This window comes from Paroedura picta, chromosome 2, assembly GCF_049243985.1.
Source record: "Paroedura picta isolate Pp20150507F chromosome 2, Ppicta_v3.0, whole genome shotgun sequence".
Classification (NCBI taxonomy): domain Eukaryota; kingdom Metazoa; phylum Chordata; class Lepidosauria; order Squamata; family Gekkonidae; genus Paroedura; species Paroedura picta.
In genome coordinates, this window is record NC_135370.1 from 76695047 (window position 1) to 76706171 (window position 11125).

The following is an 11125-nucleotide window of genomic DNA, read 5'->3' on the forward strand; positions in this document are numbered from 1 at the left end:
GTCCTTTTCTCCATTAAACTGCCATCCTTCCTTCTTCTTATATCCATAGATTGATATTTCCATAACTGCTCTTGTCATATATTCTGACTGCTGCTTGCACACCTGTTGGATAATGCATTCTTGATGCGTTACATCGGTGATTTAAGCCTGGATTGCACACAGAAATATACAGTTGCAAATAATCACTATATCACATTGAGGGGGCATTACTCAACAATGTGGTGAAGCAGCTGAGTTTGAGTTCAGTCAGTGAAAACAAATAGTGAGGCTGTGACATACTAGTATAATAGTTCTTAAATTTCATTCTACCACAAATGTGAGGAATACACTTTATTGCCCTTCAAATAGGTGGCATAAGACTAAAGGAAGATGTTGCGACAGAGTAAATCTTTCAGATGCATGGGCTGAATCCCAGGATTCTTTGCACTACATTTTCCTAGCTAAACCATGACATCCTATTAATTACAATCACAAACGTTTGAGCTATCATCCCTTTATAAAGGTAAGACCAGCATGGACGATGACTGGGAGTTTCAAGGCATGGCTTCATGTTTCTGAGCATTCAAATGCTTTCCAGAGTTCAATAACATCCTTGTAGTGAGCACAGAAAATGATATATATTGCCACATATCGATCATAAGCCATAACTACCAGCAGAAAACAGACTAGATGCTGTGATCAATAAACTTACCTGAAGCTAGAAGAAAGTCTCTCTATCATTGTTTTTTATTACCTTTATTAATGCAGGGGCTGGTTCCCCACTTGGGATTGTGTTCCCCTGATAATTCTATGACATTACATTGTAGGCAATTAAAGGTAAAGGTAAAGGTATCCCTTGTGCAAGCACCGAGTCATCTCTGACCCTTGGGGTGACGCCCTCCAGCGTTTTCATGGCAGACTCAATACGGGGTGGTTTGCCAGTGCCTTCCCCAGTCATTACCGTTTACCCCCCAGCAAGCTGGGTACTCTTTTTACCGACCTCGGAAGGATGGAAGGCTGAGTCAACCTTGATCCAGCTGCTGGGATTGAACTCCCAGCCTCATGGGCAGAGCTTTCAGACTGCATGTCTGCTGCCTTACCACTCTATGCCACAAGAGGCTCTTAATTAGGCAATTAATTCTAGGCTAATCTTCACTATTTTTATCACTAGTGTTTGCTCGCATGGGAAAACACAGTGGAGTTACAGCTTCCTTCTGCATACCATTTCATGTAGGCTTGAGAGTAATTTTAGTTCCTCTACATTAGGAGCAATTATTGGACTGCACTTAATGCTGGTATGTCAGCCAGTGAGTCAGGATGCCCTGACATATGGGTCTTTAATAATTAATTAACAATGGATAAAATCCCAGTTGAACCCTATAAACAATTAATGGCTCATCAGGAAAGTCTACATGCATAGAAGGCATTTGTATATAAACTCCCAATGTGTGATTAGAAATATTAGGGGGGAAACAGTGATCCTGGTGACAGGAACGAAGCTATGCATATGCATTTCTAGAACACATGCATTCTGTGTTCATGAGACAGTGACCCATCAGGCATGGAGTAGAGTCAGTGTGCTCACTTGGTGTAGTGGTTAGGAGTTAGGACTTCTAATCTGGTGAGCCAGGTTTGATTCTGCCCTCCCCCACATGCAACCAACTGGATGACCTTCGCCTCAACATGGTACTGAGGAAGGTGTTCTGAATGAGCAGTAATATCAGGGCTCTCTCAAAGTCACCTACCTCACAGGTTGTCTGTTGTGGGGAGAGGAAAGGGAAGGCGATTGTAAGCCACTTTGAGACTCCTTGGGGTAGAGAAAGGTGGCATCTAAGAACCAATTCTTCTTTTTCTGATGCCAATTTCCCCTCTCTGCATCCTGATTTCAATAACTGTATTGTGCCTTTTTAGTTAGCATTCAAGAGACTAATTATTTTTGCCCACTGCAGATATTGGGACATTTTCCTTCTTGCATGTTCCATTCAAATGAACCAAGAATTTTATGAAACTTTTATTTTTTTCCCCAAAAATAAGATAACTCTCCATTGTTCTTCTCTTTCTTCCTAGAATGCAACTGCTCTAATTTAATACCAGAGTCAAATCACAGGACGATGATGATGATGATGATGATGATGATGATGGTGATGATGATGATGACGTTATCCATTCAGTCATGTCTGACCCTTGGCGATTCTTTAGGAAAGTTTTCACCTCGTGCCCCTGTCTCTGCTTCTTTTAATTGGTTCATGGTCATCCCTGTATCGGCTTTGATCGTGTTGAGCCAGCGGATCCTTTGGCAACCATGCTTCCTTTTGCTGCTGACTATGCCGAGCATTGATGATTTTTCTAATGAGTTTGATTGCATGATGTGACCAAAGTAAGTGAACTTTAGCCACAACATCTTCCCTTCCAATGACAAAGTTGGCCTGCTCCTCTCCCAAACTATCTTGTTGGTAACTTTGGCTGTCCATGGTATTCTCAACATTAGTCTCCAACACCGTAATTTGAAAGCATCTATTCTCCTCCTGTCTTCTTTCTTCAGGATACAGCTTTCGCATCCATAGGTTGTTATGGGGAATACAATGGTGTTGACTAGCCGGCACTTTGTATTAAGGCTGATATACTTACTCTTCCATATTTGGTTCATGCCTAACACTGCGTTCCGGCCCAGTGTTATTCGCCGTTTGATTTCATGGCTGCATCCACCACTTTGATTGATCATAGAGCCAAGAAAGATGAAATTATCAATACATTTTATGTTCTCGTTGTCAATCGTGACTTTGGTGTTACTGCCAGTAGTTGTCATGACCTGGTCTTGATATTTAGGTATAGTCCCATCTTTTGAGTTTCTTCTTTTAGTCTCTTTATCAAGGTCTTCAGACCATGCTCCGATTCAGCAAGGAGTGTTTCATCATCTGCATAGTGGAAATTATTGATTTTACAACCTCCAGTTTTGACTCCGACCGTAGATTCTTCCAGATTAAGCTTCCGCATAATTACCTCTGCAAAAAGAAAGGGTGATAGGATACACCCTTGACTCACTTCTTGGCTGACCTTGAACCAATTAGTGTATCCATATATTGTTCGTACTATGGCCTCTTGGTTGGTGTACAGTGAACTGATGAAATGGGTTAAGTGGAACAACACTCCCAATTCATGTAGGCATCCCATAGCTTCTTATGAGTCAAATGCCTTAGAATAATCAATAATCAATAAAGCATAGATAGATGGCCTTTTGATATTCATGTGTTTTTTCAAGAATCCAGTGCAAATTTGCAATGTGGTCTCGGGTTCCACGACCATGTCGAAAACCAGCCTGGACATCTGGTAGCTGAGCATCAATGGTTGATTTGGGACGGTTCCGGATGATCTTCAATAAGATTTTACTTGCGTGTGAGATCAGGGCTATAATTTGATAGTTTGAGTAGATGCGAGCATCACCTTTCTATAATAATGGAATAAAAATAGCAGCAACTATCGACAAGACTGGCTCTTAAGATCTTGACCAGAAAAATCCCCACTTCTTTTAATTTAAAAAAATCATTATAACATCTAATCTGATCAAAAAGTTCTGATGGTAGGATTATTTATCTAAAAATAAATAAAGAACAAACTTGTCTCTTTGATTATTTTTATAAAAGTTTTTAAATGAATCAATACAATTCTTTAAAAAATTGAGATGGACAGAAAAAACTTGGAATTGCACCTAGAGGCACCTGTTTATGAAGGAAATTCACTGATGTCAGCCACAGATCATTAGCACAGCTGAGCAGGGATGGGAATGACAATCATTAATATTAGGCAAAACTCAATTGAATTCTAGCTCCTGTATGGCATGAGGGGATGTAGATAGGGCTCTTGTCATAATCCTGTGCAGAAAATAAATAAGGCATGAAAAATGTTCTTCTTTATTTCATTTTGGGATTTATACCCCACCACTCCCAGGAAGCTGGCTCAAGGCAGCTGACATTGTTCTAAAAATCAACTATGTATAACAACTATGTATAAATAGTTAACATTAAAACTTTAAAATCCTTTAAATCCTAAGGATGAACATACTAGCTGATTTGCCATCAGATATAACTGACTTTTATTTCAGTCAAAGACGTGGCAGCCCTGCTCCTTTCCCGCCTCCCCCAGTCCCAGCCGGCTGGCTGGCCAGCGGGAAAGGAGCAGGGCCACTGCGTCTTCGATGTGGTGTCCCTGCTCTGTTCCCGTGCCCCCCCCACCGCAGGTGGCTGGCCGACCAGCAGGAAAAGAGCAGCGGCATCCCTGCTCCTTTCCCATGCCCCCCCCATCCCAGGCCGGTGGGATAGGAGCAGGGCCGCTGCATCGAAGACGCAATGGCCCTGCTCCTTTCCTGCCGGTAAAGCGTGTTCCCCTGGGCGACTCACCGGCAGCTACAGCTCTTCCCCCGGCGACTCCCCGGATGGCACAGCTGAGGACAGGCCAAGTAGCCAATGGGGAACCAAATTGGCCACTTGGGCCTGGAGTGACACTCAGAGGGGCCAATCAGGAGCTGCTTTGTGGCTCCTGATTGGCCCCTCCGAGTTTTTATCACGGACTTGGCCCACCCGTTTCTCCTCCCCTTTATCCCTTATGGCTTTATTATTACTGCTCCACAGGAGCGGTTACACACACACACACACATGCACTTACCACTAATACCATACATAGTTTGGGGGCCATCACAGTCATATAGAGCAATGGGGTGCAGATAGCTATGAAGCGATCATAGGCCATCCCATCACAGCAAGGAAGCTTCCTTCAGTGGTTACAAAGATACCGAAGACAAAGAATTGTATTGTACATCCTGAGAATGAAGTTGTTTTGTTCTCTGATATATAAGTCATCAGCATCTTTGGAACAATGGCAGTGGAATAACCAACATCCACAAGCGACAGGTTACTTAGAAAAAAATACATGCGTGTATGAACCTTGAGTAAACCTTGATTGACAAAATTATTCCAAGATTTCCCACTAATGTAACAATGTAGATAACAAGAAACATGTTGAAAAGGGGGACCTGGAGCTTAGGGGGGTCCATGAATCCCACAATGAGGAACTATGTCAGTACAGTATGATTAACTTACATGAATTAATCCAGAAATAATATCTGAAGATTAAAAGAATTTGGTAGAGGGAAGGGAGGACACAATAATTATTCATTCTGACCCATTAGCATAATCACATATTTCAGAATTTGTATCAAAAATTGTATCTAAAAGAGCCTCTTGTGGCGCAGAGTGGTAAGGCAGCCGTCTGAAAGCTTTGCCCATGAGGCTGGGAGTTCAATCCCAGCAGCCGGCTCAAGGTTGACTCAGCTTTCCATCCTTCCGAGGTCGGTAAAATGAGTACCCAGCTTGCTGGGGGGTAAACGGTAATGACTGGGGAAGGCACTGGCAAACCACCCCGTATTGAGTCTGCCATGAAAACGCTAGAGGGCATCACCCCAAGGGTCAGACATGACTCGGTGCTTGCACAGGGGATACCTTTACCTTTACCTTTTATCAAAAATTTGGTCATATCAAATAATAAAAAGATTTACTCTAAATCATTAGGATTGTCTGAACATTAACAGAAGCAATAGGGCATAGAAGTGAATGTTCTGTCCACTGGGCTCTGATATACTTGGGAATCTTGTGGAGACTGCACATTATCATGTTTACAGATATTTATTTATTTATATATATACAATAAAATACAATAAAATCCCCAACAATACCCTTAAAAACAATACAAGATCACACTAACAAGATAGTGAACCATAAAACGTCAACTTTCCCCCCTCCATTCAGCATGTAGGTCTGGAAACTGGGAGTGAGGATCCTAGCTGAACTGATCAGAAGGAGATCTCAGATGGTAACACCAGGGTCGCTGCCCTGGCCTCAACCATACACCTGGTGGAAGAGTTCCGTTTTGCAGGCCCTGCAGAAAGCTGACAACTCCGACAGGGGCCTTAGCTCTTCCAGGAGATCACTGCATCAGGTTTTGGCCGGGGCCGAAAAAGCCCTGACCTGGATCGAGGCCAGGTGAACATCCCGGGGGCCTGGGACAACCAGCAAATTCATACCAGTAGATCATAACATGAGGCAGTGGGCCAAAATTGCTAGAGGGTATCATAGAACCTTCCTTTTGTTGGATTTTGCACTTAATTTGGTGATCATCTAAATCAGGCTTTCTCAACAGAGGTTTTGTGAAATACTGAGGTTTCTCAATGATCCCAGAAGGGTTTTCCCAGTTGGGTGGAAGTTAATTCATTTGAAATATACTTTTAGATCCATTGGTCACATTTGATGTGGTCATTCACGAGCTGTTGGCCCACTGCCTCACCGTGACCAGTATTATGGGGACTGCGCTGAAATGGCTGATATCCTTTCTCTGGAATCGGACTCAGAGGGTGGCAGTGGGAGAAGAGTTATTAAATCCCTTGGTACTCCCTTGTGGGATGCCTCAGAGGGTGATACTCTCCCCCACACTTTTCAACATCTCTATGTAACCTCTAACCCAGTTGGTCTAGAGTTCAGGGTTGGGTTGTCATCAATATGCAGATGACACCCAGTTCTGTCTCCTGATAAACAGCCGGACGGGCTTTCCCCCAGAGACATTTGTCAGTTGTTTGGAAGCAGTGGCTGGATGGCTCAGGCAAAATCATCTGAAACTCAACCCCTCCAATATGGTGGTTTTGTGGCTGGGCAGAAAGTAGCAGGAAAAGGGAATGTACCTCCCATACCTGGATACAACTAACATCTGCACCGACTGCCAGGAATTTGGGGGTGATCTTTGTTGCCTGACTTACTATGGAGGCTCAGATCATGAAGATCATGCCCTATGGCATTTTCCCATCTGCACCAAACTCGGCTACTAGGGCTGCACCAAGCTCGGCTACTACCTGTCCACTTAGCCACAGCGATCCATGCAACAGTCACTTCCAGACTGGACTTTTGTAACTCGTTCTATGCAGGCCTACCCTTGTCTTTGACCAGGAAAATTCAGCTGGTACAGAATGCAGCCACCAGGGTCCTTACTGGGACTGCTTGGAGGGCCCACATTCACCTAGTGTTGAGACAACTACACTGGCTACCAGTCTGCTTCTGGATCAAGTTCAAGGTTTTGGTTTTAACCTAGGCTATACATGGCCTGGGTCCAACTTATCTGAGGGCCCACTTATCTGCTTATGCCCCCAGCAGAGCTCTCCATTCTGCAGGTAGGAACCTGTTGGTTGTCCCAGGCCCCCAGAATATCCATGTGGCCTCAACAACGGCTGGGGCCTTTTCAGCCTTGGCCCCAACCTGGTGGAATGAACTCCCAGAAGAGCTAAAGGTCCTGATAGAGTTATCTAGGTTCTGCAGGGCCTGCAAGATGGAGCTCTTCCACCAGGCGTTTGGTTGAGGCCAGGGGAAGTTGACCATAGTTGTGATCAGGGGGTCCCACCCTATCTGAGCATCCCAGTGTGATAATTATGATACCGAATAACATTGGTTCTGGCTGGAATCAGCAGAGTTGGGTTGGGGAGATTACCGTTACTGCCATCTTGTAATTGTAGGATATTGGGATTAATGTTATTGCGTTTTAAAGGGGATTTTAATGGAATATTGTTTTATGGTTTTATTCTGTAAGCCGCCTTGAGGCAACATTGTTGTAAGAGGCAGGGTACAAATTTAAAAATAAATAAATATTTGAATTTGTCAACACTTGTAGAATGGTTTGTCGTGACAAACTTAAGCTATTTAATTTTCAGTTCTATAAATATTTCTTTGGAAGCAAGTCAATATAGTTGTTAGAAATGGTGCTGATGTATCTTCATTCTCTGAGCATTTAAGCAATGATTATTGGGAGAATCCTGCAGAGAATTTATACAAATAGGATTCCATCAATGGAATGTTGCTAGAGATCCAAATGTCCTCCAAATCTACCTTCTCTGTTCTGAATTATTAAAGAAACTAGAAACTAAGCCCGCTGTACTGCAAATACAGCGAACGCTAGCGGGCCTTGTGAGTGCGGTGGAGGGCCTCTCTGGCTTCCCGACCACCGCCCCCGCACCCGAGGCCGCCTACTTCGGAGAAAAGTGGACGGCATCGGTCTCCAGTAGCTGCCACCAATGCCGTTGTGGTGGCTGCTGCAACTCCCGCAAGGTCTGGCAGTGGACGGTCCTGGCGACGTGGGCTGGCGGGCTACATGGGCTGTGCACAGGCAAGGGACCAATTCTACTCACCCCACTGATTTTGTTTGGAAGGATATTAATATCATTGCATTTACTTATGAGTAGGCTTGTTCCCATTGTATATGAAAAAGTAGGATATAGTTGAGCTGAGTCTCCTTATTTTGTATTAGAATGATAGCTGTAATGACAATTTTGAATATTTCCTGCTCATTTCTTTAAAAAAAACAGTGTTTTTATTTTTACAAAAATATAACAGAGTAAAAAATCTAGCATAGTTTAAAATGCCTCTATTAAATCAATGTTAAATATTATTAGTGGTTCCTCTGCAACCTGAATGATGTGACTTAGATTTTAACAACAAACATTACATTTACCACATGAAAATTACTCAAAGGTGACCAAATCACAGGGGAATATTCTTCTTCCCTATATCACAGTCACATTATTAAAGATATCTATGAGTAGTGCAAGATGAAGCATGACATTTTCCACACCAACAGGAACCAATTTTCTTTCCTTTTTGCACCATTTTTGTACATCAAGCAGCCTAAAACAATATTCTCCTTTTGGTCTGTTCTTTATTACAAAATATGTATGAACCATCCTGAGAAAACAAGAACTGCATTATCAATCTTAACAGCTGATTACTTTCCTTAAGGCATTCTTTACTTCTTGGTTCCTCAAGCTGTAAATCAGTGGGTTCAACATAGGGACTACCAGAGTATAGAACACAGCTGAGATTTTTTCCTGCTCCTGAGAGTACATAGAACCAGGTTGCAAATGACTTAAGCTTACTGGTCCATAGAACAAGGTTACAGCTGTCAGGTGTGAGGCACAGGTTGAGAAGGCTTTGTATCTGTTCTCAGAAGAGTGAATCTTTAAGATTGTGGTGAGGATGCATATATAGGAGATTATGATGACCAGGAATGTAGACAGAGCAATTACCCCAGAGAAGATGACCAACAGAAGTTCATTAATGTGGATATCAGAGCATGCAACTTGCAACATAGCTGGTGTATCACAAAAAAAGTGATTGATTTTATTACGAACACAGAATGATAATATCAGTAAGCCAGATGTATGCGTGAATGAATTTAATAGACCCCCCACATATGACCCTCCCAGGAGATGAATGCAAACCCTTTTGGTCATAATAGCAGTATAGAGCAGAGGATTACAAATGGCTACATAGCGGTCATATGCCATTGCAGCTAGTAGAAACCCTTCGGTAGTCACAAGCACCACAAAAAAACAATGTTGGGTGATGCATCCAGCATAAGAAATAGTTTTAGACTGAGCAAAATTCATTAGCAGCCTTGGAGCAAAGATGGATGAATAACAGAGATCAACTAAAGACAGATTGCTGAGAAAGAAGTACATGGGAGAGTGGAGCTGGGGACTGATCTTGATCAATACAATTATTCCCATATTCCCAGCTAATGTCAGAATATAGATAACTAGAAATAAGACAAACAGAGGGACCTGAAGTTCTGGACGATCTGTTAATCCAAGAAGGATGAATTCGGATACGATGGTATAATTTTTCACAGCCATTGGATTTTACTGACATGCCAGTGCACCTGATGAACAGAATGAAAGGGTATGGGTCATTACACTCATTAGATAAATGGCCAATAATTCTGAATAGGGCAAAGGAGACATTTCTCTATACCAGTGGTTCTCAACTTTCCTAATGCTGCTTTAACACAGTTCCTCATGTTGTGGTGCAAGTGTTCTTTCACAGAAATTAAACCGAAACTGACCAATGGGGTGAAGATCCATTGTTCATAATTGTATATAAATTGTTTCCCCCCCAGGGTTTCTCATTTCAGTTCTGCCTCTTCCCACCATGCCGATCTAGCTCTTTTCCAATGCTCCAGATAGACGATCTACCCACAAGGCTGTTGTATGGATGGTGCTTCCCCGGCCAAGCTGCTTGCCCTGCTGTGACCCCCGTGAAAGGGTTGTTCAACCCCTAAAGGGGTCCCGACCCGCAGGTTGAGAACCACTACTGAATGCCAAAGTGCTGTAAGTTGTTATGCAAAAGGAGCTGTTGACATTTTCCAAGTGGAGTGATTATTTGGGAGAGTCAGTTTAATTTCAGACAGGGATATCCTCAGCCTGTCTGGTGGAGGAGGCTTTTTGGTGCCATTTCTTTGTGTTCTCAAAAATAAAGCTGAAGAAAGGTATTGACCACTGATGGGTGGCCATGTTAGTCTGCAGCTGCAAAATAAAACAAGAATCCCATGATGCCTAAACCACTAATTTTTTGTAAGAACTAATGTTGTTGGACTTTATGATTTCACTTGCCTTTCTTTTAGCCACAGTTTCTCTTTTTACCTGCTTGTGGCAAAGCTTGAAATAAATACTGGGTTGGAACCCTTCACTCTGTTCTTCCATCCACTTTGTACAGCTCCTGTTGCTCCACCAGAAGAAAGCATTCTCATTGTTTTAGCAAACCGAGTTTGGAAATTTGTGGCTCTCCCCTTTTACTGTTGAAACACTTCTCTGCCATGTCAGGGAAGTATCTCTAAATAGATAATTCTAGTTGTTCCTGGAAGAGATTTTAGATTTTTCAGTTCGTATAGCAATTCCACTACTAGTGTTTTCACTCCTCCTAAAATAGAAAACATGCAACAAATTAAAAACATACATTTTATGTACATTTTTTGTAGTACCTTAGAAACACACAGAGACAAACTGAAAATCAGCTGATTTCCGTAGTAAACTAATGAATATTTCCAAATATTCTGGGGAAAAATACATCACATCACAGTGGAGTAGATCTGGCTTGATCACATAGGAAATGATTCAGGATGAGAGGAGGGAAGTTTTATTTCTTTACGTGACATTAGAATCCCTGAAGTAAGCCATATCTCAGGGATGATAATTAAAACCCTTTAGGGAGCTTTAGAAAAAAATGTTGATATTTAAAAAGCTGACGCATAACTGTACATTCTCTCTTTTTGAATGGAAACAATT

At 42.4% G+C, this 11125-nt stretch overlaps 1 protein-coding gene across 1 annotated transcript; it reads right to left on the reverse strand.

Moving 5' to 3' along the window:
• Positions 1-8776: 8776 nt before the first annotated feature.
• On the reverse strand, positions 8777-9697 carry LOC143828705 (olfactory receptor 5J3-like). Its single transcript, XM_077318948.1, has one exon. It carries the CDS (start codon positions 9695-9697, stop codon positions 8777-8779), a length of 921 nt encoding a protein of 306 aa, XP_077175063.1.
• Positions 9698-11125: the final 1428 nt, after the last annotated feature.